We start from the raw sequence: 24,321 nt of genomic DNA on the forward strand, positions 1-24,321 counted from the left end.
GTCAGCTGCTGCTCTCCTGGGTATCCCGTTGTCAGTGCCTCCCCTGGGACGCTGTCCGGCCTCTCCCACGATAGGCAGGTTGGCCGGGACACTGGAACAGGTCCAGAAATGGAGGGACACCATTGAATCAGAGAGCAGACTTAGAAGCTGCTCCCTACGGCTTTCCAGCAGTGGGTGACTTGTGCAGGGGGCGTATAGGAAGGTTTGTTGCGGGGAGAGGTAGAGTAGCGAGAGAGAAATGAACACAGGACAAGAAATCAGGCAAAGACTATTGCTGCCGTCCTAAGTCAAGTTCAGGTAAACTGATCTGGATGGATCCAGTGCTTTCTCACGGGGCTGAGGAAGAACACACGAACGTATCCTCCTCCCTTTGCTGAGAGCACGTAATTAAGGTGAATGTTCCCCTCGTGGCCTCCATGCACTTCTGCCTTTGCTGATCCAGACAAGGCCGTACTTCTCACCTGGGTCCAGGCGTGACCCCGGCTGAGCACCTCTTCAATCAGGCATTTTTCTGCTCCCTAGAAACACACTTCCCCATCAGTCACATTCCAAAAGGAGAGGGGGAGGTGGGATTTGACAGGTATCCACCACACACGCCTCCTGGACAGAAGAAGTCTTTTTAAACTTTGTCTGAGTACCAGCTTTTTGTGAAAATCGGGATGTCGAGAGCGTTTTATTTTAACCTCTTGCTGAGAGGTCATTGTTTTGTATAAAAGAAAACACCTACTGCTCCCCACTGTGTTTCAAAGCACTGCCTATGGTTTAAAAGAAGAGAAATGTGCGTGTGGTGTGAAGCACCTGCAGGGAAACGAGCAGTCTGGGCAGAGCTGATCGGGGTGTGTGCTGGAGCGGGGTTGGGTAGAGAACCACAGCTGACCGCTCCTCTGGACACTAGACTCCTGTTTAGAGGATAGACACTCTTCTTCCTGTTTTAGATGGAAGTCCAGGTATCTGCAGGCCCGAAGGCGGTTCTCATTTCTTTCACCTGAAAGCATGATTAATTGCTGAGTTTTTAATTGCAAGCATTATTCCAAGAACAACCAGCTGACCTCCTTTATAGAGCTGATTGATGATGTGATCCCACTTGGAAAGATCTGTCGCTTTAACCTAAAGCACATCAGATTTCTGGTTCAGTAGGCTTTCTTTTTTTTTCAAAATACAACAAATGTGTTTTGTTTTCACAGGGCGAACCTTTCCAACACATCCATACTTCTCTGCTCAGCTAGGAGCGGGGCAGCTGTCACTTTACAACATTTTGAAGGCCTACTCGCTTCTAGACCAGGAAGTAGGCTATTGCCAAGGTCTCAGCTTTGTAGCAGGCATTCTGCTGCTTCATATGGGCGAAGAAGAGGCATTCAACATGCTCAAGTTTCTGATGTTTGACATGGGTCTGCGGAAACAGTATCGGCCAGACATGATTATTTTACAGGTAGAGAGCGTTCCTTAAGTCTTTGATAAAGATGAACTGTAAAATGTTTATGATCCCTTTCCAGGTATATCTCAGGAACCGTCCCACCATCAGTTAACACTGTAACATCTGTCACTGCTGAGAACTTACTCTGTGCTAGGCCTTACACCAAATGTTGCATGTGCACTTACCTCCTCAAACTTCAGGAAGACATTGTTGATCAGCTCAATTTAGAGATGGGAAAGCTGAGGCTCAGAGAGGTTATGTAATTTGAGCAGGTCACACAGCTAGCAGGTGGCAGAGCTGGGATTTAAACCTAGGCCTGTCTGACTCCGGAGCGCCCTCCCTTTTACCCTTTGTCAAACCACCTTCAGGTGGTCTGATTCCTACCTCCCAGTGTATTTGCTCCTTCCTCTGCCGGGGATCCCATCCCTACCCCTCAACCCCTGCCATCCCATGTCCAGCTCAGATATCACCTGTTCGCGCAGGTGCCGTGTCCCGCCCTTCCACCCACCCTGGCTCGCTGTGTCGCGTGATCCTGGCTCACTCCTTTTGCATAACGCACTTACGGCCTGAAATTAGCTTGTTTCCTTATTTATTTACTTGTTTATTTTCTGGCTCTCCTTAGCGTGTATCATGAGAGGGCAGGGGTCTTACCTGTCTTGGGGCTGAGTCCCTAGTTCCTAGGCTAGTGCCTGGGATGAAGTGGGTACCTCGTCCGTATTTGTTGAATGAATGAGTGACAGGTGGCAGGTCATGTCAGAAGAAAACCCCATACAACAGTGTGTTCCACTGCTGCTACCACCGCCTTTCAGAGGTGGGGAGAACTCTGGATCCTGCTTTGAGGATATTCCTAAATGTTGGAATATGTGTTTACGTGTTTGTTTACCAGCAAGATTCTCTGATTTCAGAGCCTTAGAAAGTGTACGTTAGAGCCAAGGACTCTTCCAGAGCATTGAACAACATGGCTAGAAATCCTTTCACCTCCACCTGTGTGTGTGGACCGCGTGAACATAAATCCCATAGAAGGAAGCCATCCCGTTCACTAGGAGATTTGGGCCTACATGACACGTGCCACACATGCTGTCAGGTTCTTCCTACATAACCCCGTTAGCGTATTTAATGTAGGTGCACCTGCCGTCGAAGAGAGTGGACTTTTTCAGATTTGTATAGTATAGTATACAGCAGTATATACTGATACAGTATATTACACAAGTCGTGTGTAGTATAGTCTACACACGGCTGTGTTTGGGCTGGTGGCCTAGAGGTTAGATTTCTTTTTGATACAAAAGAGCCACAGCTGGTACCTGAGAGAACTATGTTGTCTGGCCTCCCGGAAACAGTTTTTCCCGTTATGGGCAGTACATATCCGGCTGTAGCGCCCTCTCCAGGTCACTGTTCCTCTGGGGTCGGGCCAGGGACTGCTCAGTCGGGACTGGCTCTAGGCCAGCTGTGAGCCCCGGGACCCTCATGGGCTTCCTGCCAGGGTCGCATCACTCTGAGGGAGCCCCCTGAGCTCACGTCCAGCCCAGTTGGAAAAGGTTTCTCCATCTCGAGATAAACGCTTGTCAGCTTATTTTAACTTTCCTGTGTTGTAAACCTGCAGAAGTCACACTTGTCCTGCCTCTTGAGTGGTTTGGGGGGCGTTCACCGGGAACTTAAGGAACAGATACAGTAGCATCCTTCTGCAGAATCTGTGCTCTCACTTCGCTGTGGGCGAGAGGCTGCCTTTTTACTTCAGATTCCCCTGGCTTTGGGTTTTGTTAAGAATGTGCGTTTACGAAATGCTGCCTCAGGATAGATGCGTAGCTTCTCCCAGCCAAGGAGCGCGAGGGAACAGTAAGAAGAAAGGCCGTGGCCGGAGGAGCCCCGCCGTGAGCGCCCCAGGCCCAGCCCAGCCCCTGCCTGGCCACAGCAGCCCCAGCGAGCACTCGCTGGATGACGGAGGGCGAGAGCAGGGGGGTCTCAGGAGCCACGAAGAGAGTTCCGTGGTCCTTCCGCCTCCGAGTGGGGTGGATGCCGATCTCCCACGGTGACCCTGTGTGCGTGTCTCTGCAGATCCAGATGTACCAGCTCTCGAGGCTGCTCCACGACTACCACCGAGACCTGTACAATCACCTGGAGGAGCACGAGATCGGCCCCAGCCTCTACGCTGCGCCCTGGTTCCTCACAGTGTTCGCCTCGCAGTTCCCCCTGGGGTTCGTAGCCAGAGTCTTTGGTGAGTGTGTGTGAGTCTGTTCGCCAGGACCCGCGTCCTCGAGTTAGAGGGGAACCGTGTGTCGTCGCTCCGTGGTGATTCTTCTCATTTTTATACCTGGGTCTTCTACAGAAAACAGGGTGGTATTTGTCATTCTCAGTTTAGTGAGTGAGGATCAGTCTTCGGGAGTTTCAGGACCTGCTGAACTTCTGATGATCAGGGCCTCCCCTCGATGCCTTCTGTGGGCTTAGATCCGATTCCCTCCCCCCAGGCTCCCTCTGGAGCAGACTTGCTGCAGGCTGGGCCGAGGAGCCTGGCGCGGGGCCCAGAGATGTCTCCCTCGACCTCCGTGGCCCGGGCCTTGCTCGCTGAGCGCCCTAAGACTTCTCCCCCGGGAGTCCTGGGCCACTGCTCTTTCTAGGTCTCGCCTCATCTTCTCCTCTCGCTCTGCTTCCCCTACCTGCAGCTCTTCGCTTCCTCTGCCGGCGTGCTCTCGAAGGCACCTCTGTGTCGCCGACCCACGGTCCGTCCTCACGCGCCCCCCGCGTCATCTTCCCACTGCTGTGCCCCCGTAACTGAGGGTGGGTCACATTTCAAACCATCTCCCGTTTACTTGATTTACTTTTCGAGAAGATTGTCTCTGTCAGAGTTTTACATGAATGTTCACGTGCAAAGTCTCAAAACTGCCTTGTCAATTAGACTTCAATTTAAAAAATTAAAAAAGTGTAAAAGGCTGCCTTGACCTGGCAGGGATAGGAGCCGAGTGACATGCTGTGAGCAGTCAGCTCGTGTACAGTGTGCTTCCCCTGCTTCGGGATGAACTAATAATTCTGACAATCCAGGTTCTTTTTATCTTTTTACTGTAGAGGAAGAGGTTATTAAAAAATTGATTGTCATCACGTACCAAGTGGTTTTAAAGTACCATTTATGTTGAGTCACTTGATAGCTTAAAAACCTGTATTCTTATACTTGTTTAGATTCGTTTTTAGAATTAGAGACCATCTTAAAGGGATTGTTCACAAAAGAGAGAGTCACTTTAGGCAGCTTTGGGCAGACCACTTGTATATCTAGATTCTAGAAATCCTCAAATTTGCTTTTTTTTAAAAAAAATAAATTTATTTATTCTAGGCAGCATTGGGTCTTTGCTGCTGTGCGCGGGCTTTCTCTAGTTGTGGTGAGCGGGGGTTACTCTTTGTTGTGGTGCGCGGGCTTCTCACTGCGGTGGCTTCTCTTGTTGCGGAGCACAGGCTCTAGACGCGTGGGCTTCAGTAGTTGTGGCGCGCAGGCTCTAGAGCGCAGGCTCAGCAGTTGTGGCGCACGGGCTTAGTTGCTCCGTGGCATGTGGGATCTTCCCGGACCAGGGCCCGAACCCATGTCCCCTGCATCAGCAGGTGGATTCTCAACCACTACGCCACCTAGGAAGCCCGTCTAAAATTTGCTTTTTAAGTGGGCAGTGAGTCGTCTTCTCTCCTCCTCTTCCCCCCATACCAAAGTACTAGATTTTTATTATCATTTACTTCTGTCCACAAGAACTTTTAAGGAATTTACCATTTGGCTTTACTAGGAGAATCTAGGTTCTTAAAATATTCACGACTCTCCCCATTTTTGCATAGCTACCTCCCCAAATTGATTTTTTTTTTTTTTTTTTTTGCGATACGCAGGCCTCTCACTGTTGTGGCCTCTCCCGTTGCGGAGCACGGGCTCCAGACGCGCAGGCTCAGCGGCCATGGCTCATGGGCCCAGCCGCTCCATGGCGTGTGGGATCTTCCCAGACCGGGTCACGAACCCGCGTCCCCTGCATCGGCAGGCGGACTCTCAACCACTGCGCCACCAGGGAAGACCCCCAAATTGATTTTTATTTTCCGTCCCTAAAAAAAAAAAAAATAAGCACTGAAAATAATTGATACTAAACACTCTTTCCCTGGTTAAACAAATCATTAGTGAGATTCATGAAGGTTTTATACCATAGTTTTTTTAAAAAGTCCTCAAAATTACCTGCTTAGTTTACCAAAAAAGAGTCACAGAAACTACAAGATGTTTAGCTGTAGGCTTCAGTCTTTCTTGCCAAACATTTCTGTGTTTCTTACTTTTCTTACTCTGGAAATGAAAAGAAAATCATTAGTCTGCTTCACTTTTTCTCCTGATTCTTTACTGTGTTTTTTTCGAAAGGGTAATGGAGAGCAGTGAAGATTGAAAGGGGGAGGAGGGAGTGTTATTAGATGGTTTGAAAACAGCTCAAGCATTGAATTACACTGTTTGTGAAGAAAACTCTACAGAGGGGGCTGAGCAGGAAGGGCCGAAGGATCAGCGCCGAGTGTCACTGCCCCGGCCGCAGGCACGGAAGCTGCTGCTGCCCAGAGTTCTGGGCTCTAGGGCCGTAAAGCTCTGGGGGAAGAGCTCTTTCCTCACTGCAGAAGTGGGTAAGAGGCATTAACAGCAATCAGACAGACAAAATCTGCTTTGGAAATGACAGCGCTTGTGTTGCAGAATATTCAGAACTCTCTGAAGCTCATCCTCATGACGTCGTAAGTAAAGCTGAAGCCAGTGAAAGCAGGGTCTTCTTCTCGATGTTATGTGGTCAGAGGTGGGTCTTGGAGTTTCTTGTACATTATGCATAACGATGCCAGTCTCTGTGAGTCCTGGAGCCCACAGACCCCCGCTGCACTGAGTGGGTTCGTGTCTAGCTGGCTAAGGGCTCAGGGCTCCTGAGATTATAGGCAGGAAGTGGGGACTCAAGACAGCACTGTGTTGTGAGGTCATTCCATCTATCAGTAGTTAAAAGTAAACCATTTTATTGGTAAGGTCCATAGAAAAGATAGGTTTTTTTAAAAACCATTTCTGTATTTAGCATCAGTGACTTAGCTCCGCATTGGTGGGTAGCTTCGTTTTAAATCCCAAAGCCTGCCATTCCTACATATACTGTAGGCTTTTTTGGCCTGGGGTCCATTTCATTATAGGCCCTTAGGCCTGGATCAAACCTAAAAACAGGTGGACTTTTGTTAACTATTCACTATTTTATATGTAAGTAACGCAGTCAGCATAGCTCATATATAGATTAATAGCTTACCTCGAACTAAGTATACGCTACTTGGAGGGACAGCTGCCAGTGATGCCCGTGCCTCGACCTTTACATGGTAATTAACCACCCTCTTCTGGATGTCAGGTGTCACATAGTGTAAAATCGCCGCCTCCTGTATTTTTCTGGTCTGGGTGTAGAGGGGTCCTGGGAGAGATGCTTGTTCTGTTCACCTCCTGATGTCTGCCTTTGGGGGAAGAAAGTCTGAAAAATAGGACCTGCCTTGCTCCTGCTGGAGGTGGTGGCTGTGCTGTTATTAGGCTCCTGACGTTTTCTATAGGAGGTGCTGCCAAGTAGCTGAGAGAGGAGGTAGAATCTGAAGATCAGGGTTTGGCCGAACACAGAAGCCACCTGTCATGTGGGGAGGGGTTCCCAGAGGCTTCAGGACTAAACTAGCCTGGGGAAACAAGACCGTTTGGGTGGCCAGGGAAAAGGGCTCTTCCGGGTAACGCGATACAGCGGTAATGAAGTGAGTCTTTGCCCAGTCTGCGCTGTCATCTTACCGCAAGGCTGTCAGCATCCTTCATCTCTCTCCTGCCTGTTCCTGGTGAAATGCGGGGATATCACAGCTGGAGGACCGCAGCCTCCCAGAGAAAGTTCAGGAGAGGGCTGGCCCGCGACAGAGACAAATGTAGCTGGAAAAGGGATGTAGGATAAGTTCACCTCCTGGCCGTGTGCTTTGCCTTGGTCATTTCCCCCCATAGGAAAATGGGGCACTTCTACTGTCGTGGGGAGTTTCAGGTAGAGTTCCCATACATGTTACCATGATAGCAGGGTTGCCGAAGTGTCTTCAAAGCACAGTAGTTATTTGTGGCGTTCTCAGCAAACAATTTGCAAAGTGGTGGAGTCAGCTGAATTTAAGGTTCCCTCTACTGCCTGCCTGATGAACCCCTTTGCCTGTTTCTAGGTGGGCTTAAAAAAGGAGAGAAGGAAAGTCGGCCACAGCGTTGTGAGCTGGGCTCCTGCTGCGCTGCTGAAAGACTTAGCAGCTCACTTCCTTGTGCAGTGATTTTCAAATGAGGGACGTCAACTCACTTTTCCAAGGAGACTATTGTTTAAAATAAATTTTTTTAATTCTAGTATGTAAATGTATAGGGATTGGGAAATGGGCAAAAATGACAGTAATTGGGTTGGGGCAGTGGGTTTATAGGTAACCTTTTTCTTTACTATTATTTAAAAATTACTTAATTTTTAAAACTTGCAGAGGGAGAAAAAGGTGTGCTAATTGTCTCTGAGGGATACAGATGCTGCCCTTAAGTGTAGTCAGATAAATGTAGGAGCCCCTTCTTCTCAGCAAAGCTTTGAGGGGTCCTTCCTTCAATCCTTCAGACACATTCCTCAATCATGTCCCGAAAGGCAGTCCTTATTTGAAGCCTCCTCAGTCTAACAGAAGCTTCTGGGCTGAGCTCTCCCAGCCTCACTCGTGCAGACCACTGGCCGGCTTGTCGTCAGAAGGATGGGCACCTGGGGCGGGCCTCCAGGAGTGCTGGTGAGTCAGGCATCTTGCCGCTGGCAGCATGCACAGGGGTGTCTGCTGCTGGGAATCAGCATGGTCTTGTCAGTGGCTCTTAAAAGGTGGCTTTTCTCCATCTAAAGTTAACTAGCCCTTCCTTGCAAGGCTCAGACCCATAACCGGGGTCTCACTGGCATCATCTCCCAACCAAGGAATACGCTGACCTACTCAGGAGCGAGGAAGAGAAGGCCTTCTGTGCCCCTGGTGTGTGCTCGCTGGTAAAGGTAGAATGGCCTGGCCCCATGACCAGGGCTCCTGCCTTACCTACTCTTGCGGGCTCCTGCACATGCTGTGTGCTTTCACACCTCTGCATTTCCACCTTCTTTTTCCTTCTGCGCAGAGTATTACTCCTGACTTCTTGACTGGGGAGTTTCTGTTGGTTCTTTAAGGCTGGGTTCGGCAGCCACCTTTCCTTGGGGCATTTTCTTCCCTTTTGTATTCTGTTTTGTTTTGGTTTTACGATAACCAAAAAAGGGTTAAAGAAAAAAACCACCTCTCCAGATTTCCCCTTGTTTTCTTCCTACAGTTTGGAAAAGTTCAGAATCACAGGAAGCACTCTACTAGTCAGTAGATTTGTTATAAAAACCAATATCCTAAAGGAAGAAAACTTGGAAGACCGTTGTTAATCTTAAGACTGCTGATGTGGATTGTGTATTTGATTGTGCTCATAAAAGTTCCCCAGTTGTTATTTATTTTAGCTGGCTTAGATGTGAGACTATATATAAATTTAAGGTACTTGCCCCAGAGACTGAAGATTCTGAGCTATATAGCATGTCATGGGTCTGGTAGTGCAGTCCACTCCCCAGGATCCCTGCAAAGAATGCCTTGACATTGATTCTGATAGATGCCATCAGTTTTTATTCAGCTATAAATGTTCATATATTGAAAGGAAGTCTTACTGTCTAAACCAAAGAAACTTCAAATTTACTTTGTTTTTGGAAATGTCATTTCTGTTTAAAAATATGTCTTAGTTATAGCGCAATCTTATTTTATTTTATTTGAAAATTTTTTTTTTGCCTGCGTTGGGTCTTCATTGCTGCGCAAGGGCTTTTCTCTAGTTGGGGAGAGTGGGGGCTACTCTTCGTTGCGGTGCACGGGCTTCTCACTGTGGTGCCTTCTCTTGTTGCGGAGTACGGGCTCTAGGCGCGTGGGCTTCAGTAGTTGTGGCTCGTGGGCTCTAGAGCGCAGGCTCAGTAGCTGTGACGCACGGGCTTAGTTGCTCTGTGGCATGTGGGATCTTCCCGGACCAGGGCTCGAACCCGTGTCGCCTGCATTGGCAGGCGGATTCTTAACCACTGCGCCACCAGGGAAGCCTCTGTAGCGCAATTTTAGATCTTTATGTTTTCTGTAGTGGTGAATTGCATGGGTAGACTGCATATTTTTTAAATCAGACATTTCACAGGACTATTCTTCCATAGCACTGCCTCGATACATGTACTCCTCCCCCTAAGAAGTTCAGATTTCAAAGATGTGATCTGTTCTGCAGTTTATCTTACCAGCCCCTACAGCCAGACTTGAGGAGTCAGCATCTGTCCTTTTCAGTTGCGTGGAGCTGCCCTGAACCAGGAGCAGTGTGAAGTTGAGGGAGCAGTGTGGCCCTGGGCTCTCTGGGAGCAGCTGCCTGCAGGGCTGCACCCAGCCGGGCGCCAGGTCTGCTCACGTGATGGTCTCGCAGCATCTCCGGGGCTGACCCAGCCAGCCGGTGCTTGGGTGTCTCCCTTATGCCATCCACAAACCACCCTGGGACACGTCCAGCCTGAGCTCAGTGGCTTGTTTCTTAATGGCTTTCACTTCTCATCCCCCTAAGCCACCCAGAGAGGCACAGGCTGGGAATTCTCCCTCTCACCTGCTTCTGTCCTCCTTGACTTGATGGAAAGTACAGCTTCTTTGTCCCTTCCATTTTCCTGCAGCACCCCCAGAAAAAAAAAGAGAATATTGACAGTTGCCTCTAATTAGATTTATGCTCCCATCTTTTAAAATTACATTTCTTCTTACATTATTATTCCAGTTGTTAGGTAACTTTCCCAAATTTAGTCACCCAACATTTAGTTATTAGGGCTGTGCTTGAGCCCCAGGACATTGGAGTCTCTTTCTGAATGGTTTCAACTCTGGGGAAGGTGGAGCCAGGGCTGGGCTGGGCTGGGCTGGGCGGGGCTGGGCTGGGCTGGGGGCCCACTTGCCCTCCCTCTCCCTGTGCACCGTAGGTGTGGGGATTGTTAACATTCACCAACCATTCTAAGAGAAAAAATGGCAAGAACTAGAAAATAACCCTGATACAGTTCTTTGAATTCTTCAGAGGGAAAAATTATTTTATTCCATTATTATGCTAAACTTCAGTATACTTGTTAAGTGTTTAATCATGTACTTTTGCAATGGTGCAGGCTTTTTACAGTTTTTAGAGATCTTTTAATTCAACCCCTTATTTCAAAGCAGAGGAAACAGAGGCATTTTCTTCACTTACAGCAGCAGAAATTAGGATAGAGTATTTATACACATCTTTGTTTTACTCATAAAAATATATGTTTTAGTAATAACTCCTTTGAAATCCAGAGAATTCCTGAAAAAATAGACTAATGAAAATTTTCTTTTTCACAGTTTCAACTTTTGAGGTATGTTTGAATTTAATATATTTTTGGAGTGAAAAACAGATTTATCTGAACCTGTGACACAATTTTAGCAGTAGTTTAGTATATGTAATATATGTATATTTACATATATATTTACATATTTACTTATTATTTGCTATATTGTCTTGACAGCCCTGTCTGAAATACCAGGATCTTATAATTTGGGGTTGCATTTCCCACAGTCCTGCTCTTCGATGTGTGTGAAGGGGAATGGAGTGCCATTTCATCAGAATCTGGTCCGGCTTAACTTTCTGCTTTTCTGTGTTTTCCCAGATATGATCTTTCTTCAGGGATCAGAGGTCATATTTAAAGTGGCTTTAAGTCTGTTGGGAAGCCATAAGCCCTTGATTCTGCAACATGAAAACCTAGAAACTATAGTTGACTTTATAAAAAGCACGCTACCCAACCTGGGCTTGGTGCAGATGGAAAAGACCATCAGTCAGGTATGGTTCAGTCTGGACCTTCCAAATGTGCCAGCGATTCTGGATATGCAGAAGCTGAATTTCCTTTTTTTTTTTTTTGAGAAGGAGCTGTTTCCTACCACTTTGCGTCCTGAGCAGCAATGCTCAGCTCGTGGGAGGCACATCTCGAATGCCTGTTCCGTGATCAGATGTGTGTCTGCGTGTGCTGAGAGTGTGTAGGTGTGATAACCAGCACAAACTATCGGTAGTTTCTTACAATTAAAAGGCGTTTGTCACCCCTCGGCGTTTGTTCTTCTGAAATACATACATTTTTATTCAACGTAGGCTTTTGTAAAATGAGTGCTTTGATTTTTGTGCTGAAATGGCATTAACTGGAATTTTCTAAAAATTTAACTTGTTGATATGAAGTTGTGATAAAGAGTGGATATTCTGTAACTTTGTTCTGGAGAGCGTGTGTGTGTGTGTGTGTTTTATGGAGTTCAGTCCCACGTTCATCTGTGGTTCTAGTCCCTCTGATTTCTGTATGCAGTGGAACTGCACTGCATGTATCACTCTCTGAAATGTTAGGGGTTGAGGGTGAGGTGATCCTGGAATTGCAGCTCGACCAGTTGTTAATGGCCTGGCTTAGGAGTGGGAGCAGATTTTGACTCTGTATCAGGAAGAATTTTCCAGTAATGATTGCTGACCATGCAGGACTCAGCTGCCTGGCGGGGGGTGAGGTCACCCTTGGAAGTGTCCGGAGGCTGGATGGCGAGTGCTCCAGAAGGTGCCCAATGCAGGGATCCCACAGACTCAGCAGTCGGGGCCTCTCATTAGCCTAGAACTTACCTCACCTGCAAATGTAATGAAAACATAGAGCAATTGGGTAAAAGCAAATAGTGAAATAAAGCCGTGATTTTTTTTTTTTTGCGGTACGCGGGCCTCTCACCGTTGTGGCCTCTCCCGTTGCGGAGCACAGGCTCCGGACGCGCAGGCTCAGCGGCCATGGCTCACGGGCCCAGCCGCTCCGCGGCATGTGGGATCCTCCCGGACCGGGGCACAAACCCGTATCCCCTGCATCGGCAGGCGGACTCTCAACCACTGCGCCACCAGGGAAGCCCAACGTTGTGTTTTAAAAAATCCTTCTTCTGAGGGTTTCTGGTAGTCTGAGAGTGGTGGGTTGCACCCAGTTGCAGCAGTTTGTGGTTCATTTGCTGCCCCTCCTTAGGTGGTGAGCCCAGAAAAGGAGGCAAGTCTGGGCTGGGAGAGGGAGACGGTTTCGTCTGGGTGCCACTTTGGGTCTCTGCACATTTCATTTGCCTACGTGAAGGAGCAGCTCTTTTCGTCTCTGCACTTTCTTCTTCAGTTAATTGAGAGGCTTTTACTTCCCTGGCGCCTTCCTCTCAGTGTGAATAGCTCTGGCTTGTTGACGCCCTGCTTTTTGCCAGGTTCTTTGTGACTCTGCATATGCACACATGGTTTCATTCAGTCATGACTGAATTCCTGAGAGGACAAGTGGTTTTAACCCACGAGCAACCTGGGGTTCAAAGTGGTTGATTAGCTGGCCCACAGTCATGCTACCGAGAAGTAGGAAAGTAGGGTTTCAGACTCAGGCCCTCTCACTTCAAACGCTTTCGCAGCTACTCAGCTCCACCAAGTGCCTGCGGGTGTCATTTAATCAGAGATTTTCTGTACTGTACCTGTGTATTGAGACTGAATTCTCCACCCTTTGATTCTTTACCTTCTGACATTTCCACACATTTCCTCCCTTGTAGAGCTTTCATTGCACATACCTATGTTTTCTGGCTGCAGGGGAGAATGCAAGAGCCTTGGTTCCCTAAAGCCAAGTCTGTGCCCGTGAGCGCCCTGACCTGCCGCCTGGGGCCTGGCTAAAAGGCAGGCAGCCTCACCCCTGTGGTTACCTTCTGGATATGGGGCCCCAGAAAAAAAAAACCCTTTTCCTCCCCTCGTCTGTGAAGGATACCTGCTGAGGGTGTGAAGGTGCTCTTTAATGTTGGGAGAATAGAAATGGACACAGTGTGGAGAGAGGACAGTTGTGTGTGTGCCTCAGTTGTTTGAGGCATCCGTTTTGAACTTGGCATGCTTTATTCCATTGGCTCCTTAACAACTCTGGGGCCCGGAGGGAGTAAACGCCCAGCACCCTGTACGAGGTGGAAGAGCCCAGAGTGTAACGTGCTCTGGGGCACCAGAGCCCATCCTGTGTAGAAAAGGAGCGTGTAACCAGTAACTGCAAGAGTGGTGGGAGCTCCAGTGGTGCTGTGCAGGGGCTGCAGGAGCGGGCTGTGCAGGGAGTGAGCAGTGAGTGGGGATTGGGGACTGGGGAGCTGAGGGAGTTGAGTTCAGCTGGGCCTTTTCTGCAGAGGGCCAGGGAGGAAGTGTTTCAGGCTTTGTGGACCGTAAAGTCACGTGAGGTCAGCTCAGCCTCTGCAGCATGAAGGCCACCAGAGCCAGTATTTGTCGGAATGAAGCGGCTGTGTTGCAGTAAAGCTTTATTTGCAGAGCATGTGGCGGGACAGCCTTGGTCCACGGGCTGTAGTCAGCTAACCCCCCATTATAGTACATGCAAAGGCACGGGAGCAAGAGAGAAGTTCTAGGTGCCGGTTCAGCTTTCCCCGGGGTGGGGGGGCGGGAGGCGCGGGGATTGGAAGTAGGGACACAGCATCTGTATCTGAGGTCCAGGTTTTCAGCCTGCCACAGGTCTCACTGGGAAACAAGACTCAATGCCAGGCAGCTCTCCGCCCTCCTTCCCTCCAACGTGTTCCATCTGGAACTTGACCTCTGCAGGCTGTCAAGCTTTCTGCCTGCTCGCTGCCCCCTCCCATCCCCTCCCTGCAGAGGGTGCTCTAGTCTCAAGTTCTACTCAGAGCAGGGAGGCCTGAGGGGCAGCGTGATTTCTCTGCAGCCTTGGAGAGCCCACAGGGTGGAAGTGACATTGCGTTCTTTGCGTGCTGCTGTCCTGTGTGTGGAAGGATGGAGCTGGGCTGGATCTCTGTGATAGCCAGGCTCCATTTCATTAAATACCGTCTCCGTGGAAGCCTCAGCTCGAGCCGCTGGGACACAGTCTGCATCCAGGGTGGGGAGAGTCCCCAAGGACAGGGCCCTGGAGCTCCCGCTCAGCGCAGCCAGGCTGGGAGCCGCCACCGAGGGGCAGGCCCAGAGTTGACAGAGTCCAGGGCGTGGAGACAAGGGTCTCTGAGGCTCTGTGGCAGCTCCTCAGCGTGACTTAACTGTCAGTTGAACGTGAGCCATAAAAATCACCTCACAAGAAGGGGGAAGCCCTGGGAATAAACAGAAAGGAAGAGGAGGGAGGTCAGGGGTGTCGTCTCATCACAGCGAGTGCCGTGTGCCTGTGCAGCCTCAGGTCAGTGTAAGGAAGAGAGCAGGTGAAGGGGGGCTTTGGAGGACGGGGCAAATAGCCTATTTTCAGCGTCCTTTGGGCCCTGCTCCAAGTGCGATCCCAGACCAGCACCATCACATAGGAACTTATGCAGAATCTGGGCCCCCCACTCCAGACCCGCTGAGTCAGAATCTGCATTTCAGCAAGATGCCCAGGAGATATGTGCGCGCGCGCGCACACACGCACACGCGCGCGCGCGCGCGCACACACACACACACACACACACACACACACACACACACACACACACACACACACACACACACACACACACACACACACACACACACACACACACGGGCACGTTGGAAAGCTCTGCTGTGGGCGACTTCATTGTAAGCACACCAGACAAGTCTGTGTTCTAGTTGAGCTTGTAGGAGAGAAACCAGAATCTTAACAACGTTCCTTTGTTCAAAAGATGCTCTTCAGAACCACAGTGGTGAGACTGCCCCTTCTGCCTTGGGAGGAGCCCTTACTGCTTGAGCAGCTTGCACTATTGAAAATTAGTTTTTTAAAAGGCCAGTCAGTGCCGTACCAAGAGGGTGGGGTACGGCAGGGAGGAGTACTTTACTACTGACATTGTTTAGAATTGCTTGCATGTGGTGATAATAAAAAGCAGACCAACTTTTAGTTGGGTTTATTTTTGTTTTTAAATTCACCACAGACACTGCACCCCCTTATTTTTGATACCCAGGCAGAGGCTCCCCCATCCAGCTCTTGGTATGCCACTGAGACCACCAGGCTGGGGGGACGGGTCTGGGGGTGGGGAGGGTGGAAAGTATGTGACTAGTTCTGCAGCCATCAGGGTTGATGGCTTCATTACAGAGTGTCCACAGACAGCAAAGAGAAACACTAAGTCTCCAAGAGCAGGCGCGCCAAGAACAGAAACGAATTCTCTAAAGGAGGAGACGCGTCTAGCAAGCAGATATCTGGGAAAATATTTAGCTTCGTGCATAATTTACATTTAAATAACATATAATGCTTTACCTTCCTAGAATAACAAAATGAAGCATTTTAATCCCAATGCCCAGTGCCAAGGGTATACTGTATCAGGCACATTCTTACTTTGCTAATGGCATTGTATGTGGATTATTCCCGTTTGGGAAGCAATTTGGCAATATGTATCACAAGCCAGTAAAATATTTGTACCCTTTGACTCAGTAATCCCATTTCTTGGAATGTTTGCTTAGGAAATAATCCAAAATATGGGAAAAGCCGTACATATGAGGATGTTTAAAGTTGTTTATAACAAAAACTTACAAGTAACTGGATATCCAGCATTTGATGACCGGATTAACATGGTTATTGGTACGTCGAGTTGGTAGAATACCATGAAGCCATGTATAATTATGGTTATGAAGAACATACAGCAACGTGAGAAAGCGTCATTTGAGGACCAGGGCGCTCCTGCCACCGCCAGCCATATGCTGCCATGGTCGGGAATAAATTCCCGGGCACGACTGCAAGGGCTGTGTGTGTGTTTTGGCAGCCAGGAGGGTAATGATGCAGTTAAGCAGAGATGATTGTGACCCAGGATGGTTCCTGGGGATTAACGTAGGCCTCCGCGAGCACTCCGCTCTGTGCACGGTTGAGAGCCATTAACCATACCGCTCATCAATCTGGATCAAAGGCCAGAGGTTTTGTCCCCAGGTTTTCCGGGTTAGGAGCTCATTTAAAAACCTCTGTGGAAGAAAAAATGTGTGTGACATTTATCCCGCACCGTGTTTATAATTACACACTAATGCCACAGCAATCTCGGTTTTAATGTGTGTGGTCTTTACTCTGAGCTGTTCAGAAGTTCCATGGTGTGACATCCTTTGTCATTTTGCTGCAGCACAAGGTTGGATGGGAGGGGTTTTGTGACAGCTGTGTGGAAGCAGATCCCTTAGCTAAGTTAGGGCACCAACTCAGCTTGTCAGGCCTGTGTCTCGTGATTCCCCACAGCTATGCTGTCAGGTAGGTGTTACCACCTCCATGTGGTGGAGGCCGGGAACTGAGGCCAGGAAAGGTCAAGTAGCTTGGTCAGGGAGTCGCCAGCCGAGCCCCCATTCAAGGGCTGACTGAAAGCTTCTGAGTCAGTTTTCTTGACTGTAGAATAGAGATGATAATCCCTGCCAGCTCACGATCACTCTGAGGGACAGCAGAGAATCAGATCAACGCAGTCAACTGCACCCACAAACACGCATGCGCGTCACAAATACAATGTGTACTACTTTTTTGGCCTATAGTGACTTTTGTGCCTAATTAGTATTAGCCATTGAATTAAATTGAAAACCAGGAAGCTGAAAAATTAATCTCAAGGAAGAGAAAATAAGATGGGAAGAGAAAGTAAGATTTCTGGGAATGGTGGGAAAGTAAACATGGTTTTTGAAAATTGATTTCAGGAAAGATGGGACTCATTCGTGTTTGAATGCTAACGGGGTACCATCAAGGGCAGTGAGTTTTTCATTGATTTTAACTGTGTTGGAATTTCTTTCTTAAGGAGATGCTGTGAAGAGTTAGTTTCTGCTCTTATAAAGACTCATTTCGTTCTTTAGATGTGTGTTCTGATCTGGCTTTTTTAATGTGGTGACTGAATTCTCAGATCCACACTGGGACGTCACGCCTGGGGCTTCACGCCTGGGGCAGCAGCAGCCTCTGTCTTCTGACCCTCATCGTCCCAGCCTCCATCCAGCTCACTTCACTCATCAAGAGAAAGTACAGATATGAACAGCTCACTCACTTCTGCGCTTTGGGGTTGTTTTTCACACGAGTGGTTTTTTTTTTCATGACTGTTACTATTATGGAAAGGAAGGCAGCTCAGGCATTGTTTTGTATTCACTCATCTATGTGGGTGACATTTGGGTTTTGGCTCATATCTGCATATTTTGTGTGCAGAATAGGGTTTTTTAGTAAACAGTTCCATACTTAGCTGTTCTTGTAACTCTGAAAATCCAACTGAACTACCATTAAACTTTGACCTGGTGACTGAGCAAATGGGGTTGTGATTCTTCTGTTTTGTTTTATTCTCTCTTTGACCCATAGTTGTGAATCTAATCTAATAAAATTTTCAGAGAAAAATGATCTAAGTACTGAAATAAGAAGTAAAAATAAACTCATATAAGCATTTTTAAAAAGAAGGTTTTGGCTTTTGAAAAATGAGTATCAGAGACCTACACTTGCTGTTACCTTTGGTTTATTTCCAAATGCTTCTTTTTTTAAAATTTATTATATTATTTATTTAATTTATTTTTGGCTGCATTGGGTCTTGGTTGTGGCACACGAGATCTTTGTTGTGGCACACGGCATCTTTCGTTGTGGTGCATGGGCTCTTCATTGTGGTGCGTGGGCTTCTCTCTAGCTGTGGCGTGCGGGTTTTCTCTCTCTAGTTGTGGCGCATGGACTCCAGAGCGCGTGGGCTTCTGTAGTTTGCGTCACACAGCCTCCCTAGTTGAGCCGTGCCAGCTCAGTAGTTGAGGTGGGCGGGCTTAGTTGCTCCGTGGCTGTGGGACCTTATTTCCCCAACCAGGGATCAGACCCACATCCCCTGCATTGTAAGGCAGATTCTTTACCACTGGACCACCAGGGAAGTCCCTTAAATGCTTCTTAAATCCTCTCTTCCCAAGTAAAATTATTCCCTTCTCAGTGCAGAGAGTTTTCCTTGTTTATCACTGATAGTATCGGGCACAGAGTAGGTGCTTCGTGGACACCCGTCGACGTGGTCGTGTGTGTGTGTGTGTGTGTGTGTGTGTGTGTGTGTGTGTGTGTGATTTTTCTCATTTTCCGTGCCTGATGACTTTTCTGTGTGTCACAGGTGTTTGTGATGGACATCTCTAAACAGTTACAAGCTTATGAAGTTGAGTACCATGTGCTTCAGGAAGAACTTATCGATTCCTCTCCTCTCAGTGACAACCAAAGAATGGACAGATTAGAGAAAACCAACAGCAGCTTACGCAAACAGAACCTTGACCTCCTTGAACAACTGCAGGTAGGGCATATTTACAAGGTAGCCTCCCGAACCTTGAGTGTATGGTAGTTCATTAACTCACCAGAGGCACCGGCGGGCTGGGTTTTCCCATGGCCGCAGGCCCTTTCTCTTCTGGTTGTTTGTAGTTGGGATCAAAGGTAGCCCAGGAGAATTGTTCCTTTTTGTTAGGAAGCAGACATTATCCTTTGCTAAGGTCAGACTGTCCTGGAACTTTCTGAGAGGCTATTTCTGCACTTAACCCTTTCAGGAGACAGACCCAGAGCTGGACTTGGGTTCAGGGTGCCATCGCACTATTAGCCGAATAGCCAGCGATTGTGCTTTGAGTCATGACGAGACAATCAAAGGCATGAGCTTTCAGGAGCGAAACCAGCTAGGTCCTCGGAGTGATATCGAGTGAGGAAAGTGCCACAGAATCTCCCTAACAGAGTAAACCAGAGCCTGTGATCAGGATTTGTGAGTCCCTGGTGCCAATGCAAAAATTCAGTTCATGAAGGGACACAGTTCTCCCCTCTGGAAGCTTCCGTCTTACCATGGATAAATGCGGATGAGGACATACAGTAAGTAGAAAGGCAAACCCAGACGTGCGTGCAGGAGGGAGAGATGGAGCTAGCACAGAGGCGCAGTCCAGAGACCCAGATCTTGCTAGGTCCAGTGTCACCCATACTGTCACCTGCTCTGCTCTGATTCCCTCATCTGTGCGACAGGGACAAAAAGATGCCTTTTTGTTGGGGTAGGGGGTAGCACTCCTCTAACAATCAGATAGAATAAACTAACCATACAGTCTGCTTTTTAAATGTCAATATGAGTGGTAAAGCTGTCATTGTTAACGAATTGTGTGTGGAGGGGGGGAAGGGGGTGTTTTAAAAAATTATTTTTGAGCTTGCTGTGGAGAAAACTTTATATTTTTTCCAAAATATGTATTCTGTGGTATTCCTGGTCTGTCCTGAGAATAAGCTTTCCATCCTGATCTAAGCCTCTTAGTTTTCTCTATAGAAAGTTGCTGCTTTGCAGACACAAGCTTGGCAGTGATGGGAGAAAGGCCAGCATTTGGAGCTTAATAAATCAACCCCTGTCTAAAATGTATTCCCCCCAGCAGGGATTTTTACCCCAGTAGAAACCTAGTAGATATTTGCTGTAGAGGAACAAAGAAAAGTCTATCCTTACCCAGGCCTACCAGTCACATTCCGAAAGTTAGCTCTTTTTTCCTCTAAGATTGAGCTGTCCTAACTTGAAAGTATGCCTGAGTACGATTTCTGCAGGGTGTCTTAGCTGTAACCTGAAGGGGAGGTGCCGGGGAACGGAGAGCCTTATCTTGCATGTAAGGGTCTGCAGTGTAGGTGGTCATTTTAAATGCCTTCCAAACAAACAGTAGGTCCCTGAAGTACGGCAGGATGGAAGCATTTCTAACAAAGCCCAGATCTGAAGTTGAAGCATGTGTCTCGTTAGGATACTGCTCAAATAAAAGGTTCATTTTATTAGGCTGATGCCATGTGGGTTTTTTGTGATGAAGAGGGGAAGTAATTTTGCACTGCTCCTGTGATACTGTACCCCTTTTGTGAAGAGAGGGAGTTGTGAAAAGCTGCTCAGACATCTCCGTCCTCAAGAAACGCATCAAGAGGTAATTGATAACAACAGATGTCCTCCTTGGAATGATCTTTCTCTTGACCGCGTGGCTCTGTGCTTCTGGACGTATCATTCAAGACTAGAGCTTATGCCGGTTCCAGCTGTGCTGGGTGCCAGAGGCCACCAAGATTTGTACGACACTGCAGCTCTCAAAGAGTTGGGCCAGGGATTGTGGTGTGTCCGTTTGTGGGTGCCTGCATATAGTTCTCTCATTACCCTCTGAGTCACGTGGAGTTACTTTCAGCCAGACCACATGAGTTCTGTGAGACTCACACCTCTTTTCCCTTTTTTCTTTTTTTTTAAAATAGTTTTCAGAGTCCAGGGATAGCTGTTCAATGCAATACTTAATTTTCCAACATAAATCTTTGCTTTTTTGCCCAAGTATCAAAATTGACCTGTTTCCTGGCTTTGTTCCATTCATATAGTTGTTGGACATACCAAAGCCCCATCTATTTTCTTGTTAAACACTTAAGAATGTCATCTAGCCGCTGGAGACTAAACTGTCTTAGCTCTTCTGTCCAGCAGCGTACTTGCGACGATTGCTTAGACATGTCTGATGTTGCCAAATGCTAAGGGACGTGCATTTCTTGGAATAATCCACTACCAGTCATTGAGTGCCCGTGAGCCGGGTGCTTTGGGAGGCCAGACCCACATGCAGGGTGAGGTGTGTTTTCTTCTGAGACAGCTTCAGTCTCACCGAGGAGGAGACCTGACGTTCGTGCTGGCCAGTAAATGACCATGCACATCAGCTCACTGCTAAGCTGAGAGGTGCCCCTGGGAGTGCTGTGGCCTTCAGAAGGAGTGGTCCCTCGAGGGGATGAGGTGGGACCCGTGCCAGGCCTTGACCGTGGGGAGGAGTGTGAGGGTCGGAGAGGACTGCTTGGACATACCCACTCAGCGTGACCGCCCCCTGCCCGGTAAGCCGGCAAACTTAGGATCTCAGTCCTTCTTTCTGTTTAGAGTGTTCCAGTGTCACAGCCAGACCTAGGCTTTGAGTCATAGAATTGTCTGTCTCGCACAAGTGTTGTCTTGTTCAAGAAGCTGTTTCCCTTGTTTCGAAAACGAGGGAAAAAATATGTACTGTTGTTCCCACCTAAAATCTACGGGGACACGTAGATGGCCGGCCAGATGAGCGAGCCAGTGCAGTGCCTTACTGACTTCTCGAGCACTCGAGAATGCAGCGGAGAGCTGGGATCGGCCAGGAGGCCCGGGGACAGCAACGTAGGAGGCTGCTTTTCTCAGGAAACTCCTCCGCTTCACTGGGGCCAACTCACTGGTTGCCTGGGAAGCCAGCCCGAGGGGACTAGAGAGAAGAGGAGGGTCCGTTGCAAGAGAGAAGCACCTGGAAGGTCGGCCTGACACTGATTGTGTGCTGAGGATGCGGACGGGTGGGAGTGGGGACACTGCTGGCGTCTGTGGCCAGTGAGGCCACGCACGTGACCCTCTTAGCAGAGCTCGTCCACCCTGAGCGCTCCACACACGTTCCCGGGGAAATGCCCGTCCTTGTTACTGTAGGGAGTATTAAAGGTTCAGAGTAGAGAGCTGTCACTACGTGGGCCTTCACATAGAAACCATTTTGATGGTCTGTCTGAAATCAGTTTGTGCCTGTAAATACGTGTATTTGTCAAAGTGGGCCGGACCGTGCTGCAGTGCCAACGCTCCAGACCCCAGGGCTCAGCACCGCAGACCCTCCACCTTGTCTCCGCGAAGCATTCTCGGGCCGTTTCACAGCTGTCCTCCTGTAGTGGGTGACTCGGGAATCGGGCTCCCTCTGCACTGGGAAGCCGCCATCTCCACAGGCGGCCTCCAGAGTAGCCACGGCAGGGGAAGAGGGTGCTGGAGGATCTCGGGCGGCCCAGCCCACCTGCGAGGAGTCTTCCACTGTGGCCAGAACTGAGAGTAAACGTGGAGAGATGCGTCTGTGCCAGAACAGGGCTCCAGAGTGCCTTCAAGAATGGACAGTGGCGTGCAGAGTGGATCTCCCATGTTCTCCCCGGGCAGTTCCATTCTCATTTCTTTTATTCTCTAGGTGGCTAATGGGAGGATCCAGAGCCTGGAAGCCACCATTGAGAAGCTCCTGACCAGTGAAAGCAAGCTGAAGCAAGCAACCCTGGCCTTGGAGCTGGAGAGGTCAGCCCTGCTGCAGACAGTGGAGCGGCTCCAGGGGCAGACGGCAGAGCTGGGCGGCCCAGAGCCTGACCCCGTACCACCCGAGCCTGCGGGCCACTGACGGCCGGAGCCCAGCCCCCGCCAGAGCGCAGCTCCAGAACCGGGTCACCACCGCCCTGACACTGTCCAGGCCTTAACTGAGAGAGATGAAGATGCCGGAGGGAGAACGGAGCGTGAAGCGTGCTTCTCAGGGAGGAGACTGGCTTGCCAGCGCGCGGATTCTTCTGAACTAAGATTCGCAGTGCAGGGGGCAAACGTCCTGGTGTTGTTGTCGTTGTTTAGGTTCTAATACGTCCCCTCTCCGGTCCCGGTTACTGTACTCAGTAGATTTAGATGGCATGGACTTGAAATAAAGCACCTTTGTGTTTCTTTATCGTTTCCTTCTTCAGTATCACTGTGTCTGTAAAGGGCATTCATAATACTGTGGGATTTCAGAAGCCGGCGAGGCTGGAGGTGATGATTCCTCTGGCCAACGTGTGGCCCTTCGTTCTTCCAAGGAGGGTTTGTGTGACTTACACCTTCAGTGTCACCAGCAGGGGTGCGGTTGGCCCGTGACCATTCTTGTTGTGGAAGCCCCGATTACCACTGGGAAAAATCGGAAGCGATTTATTTAAACTTGACATCTTATATTTGATCACTGTGCTTGGTATTTAATGAAGTTTGTCTTTTAAGAAGAATAGTTTTCATATACTTTTTGCTTAGCCCTTAAGTATTGATCACAGTCATTGTAGATAAACATTTTATGGGAAAATCACCAATTTTTAGACTCTGCCAGGTATTGCTAGCGTGCAACCTGCAGTTGTAGAGTCTGAGAGGTTTACTTTGTTGTGGTGTTTCATATCCATATTTCAGAATCGTGTATTCATTTTTGCTGTCGTGTGATGTAATGCAGCCGTGTGTCCCTTTGAGTCTCCACCCCTTGGGAATCGGATTCCTTGCGGAAGTCGCCCTGCATGTCAGGACTTCCAGGGGTCCCAGACATTCTGGGGCTTTCAAAGTCTTCAGACTTTCGGCCTGAAATTGCATCAACTGTACGGCAGCTGAGAGCAGTTTTTGTGGTGGGATGTGCGTTTTGAATGTAACTCACAACCCAGCGACCCCCTCCCTCAGGATGATGAGGATCCGGTGCCTTCAGCCAGCAAAAGGCTGCTCTCAGTGGCCCTGGTGTCATCTCGTCGCCATGTGAGGCTCTTCCCCATGATCTCCTGGAGCGGGTGGTGGGTTAGAGAGGAGCCGTGGAGGCAAGTTCACTTCCAGGACAGCAGAACCATTTCTTTACTGTATCTTCGTAACTACTTCTATTCCACAGGAGTTTTTCGACACACCCTCCGTGGTGGGCGTCTCTTTCAAGCCTGAGGGGTGAGGAAGGGCTTTCATATCTGGAATCTTTCTAGATCTCCCAAGACATTTCCAAGGGAGGCACACGTGCTGCCGCTGGTGCCTAAACAGTTGGTTGACAGTGGGGACTGTTTGCTGTTCCCCATGTCATAAACCATGATGACAAGCCCAGTAGCCTTTATCCTGTGTTGTTCCACCAGCTACAACTTAAAGGAGTTAACATTTGAGGGCTTCTTTCCATATACTTTACTGTTTAAATGTTCAATAATGTTCAATTTGGCATCTTATTACCATTACTCAAAAACATCGACTCTGCATTAAATAAAAAGCAATAAAACAGATAATTCATGCCCGCACTTTTACGGTGTTCTTTTTCTTTTTTTTAAACGTTGGGTTTCTGCTTTTCAGCCCAGGAGTGAAGGACTGCCCGGTGAACGCCTGTGGGTGAGAGTATGAATGTTGCCTAATCAGCAGTGAGATCTCTGAGGGATTGGCGTCTCGCATACCCAGTATTGCTACCCAAGTGCAACACACCTCTGCGCGGGTGTGCGTAGTAGGGCTGCTGAGACCAGCCACATCCGTGG

At 48.6% G+C, this 24,321-nt stretch overlaps 1 protein-coding gene across 2 annotated transcripts in view; it reads left to right on the forward strand.

Moving 5' to 3' along the window:
* TBC1D1 (TBC1 domain family member 1) overlaps nt 1–24,016 on the forward strand; it is a 142,382-nt gene extending 118,366 nt beyond the window's left edge. For both annotated transcript variants that reach the window (XM_082838273.1, XM_082838274.1), the window contains 5 exons: nt 1,185–1,429; nt 3,467–3,626; nt 11,095–11,264; nt 18,434–18,607; nt 22,260–24,016. In XM_082838273.1, the coding sequence (XP_082694399.1) occupies nt 1,185–1,429; nt 3,467–3,626; nt 11,095–11,264; nt 18,434–18,607; nt 22,260–22,460 (950 nt within the window). In that variant the 3' untranslated portion in view covers nt 22,461–24,016. The remainder of the gene's footprint in view (nt 1–1,184; nt 1,430–3,466; nt 3,627–11,094; nt 11,265–18,433; nt 18,608–22,259) is intronic.
* The last annotated feature ends 305 nt before the right edge of the window (nt 24,017–24,321 follow it).

The sequence above is a fragment of the Leucopleurus acutus genome (genome assembly GCF_964270905.1).
Source record: "Leucopleurus acutus genome assembly, chromosome: 4".
Classification (NCBI taxonomy): Eukaryota; Metazoa; Chordata; class Mammalia; order Artiodactyla; family Delphinidae; genus Leucopleurus; species Leucopleurus acutus.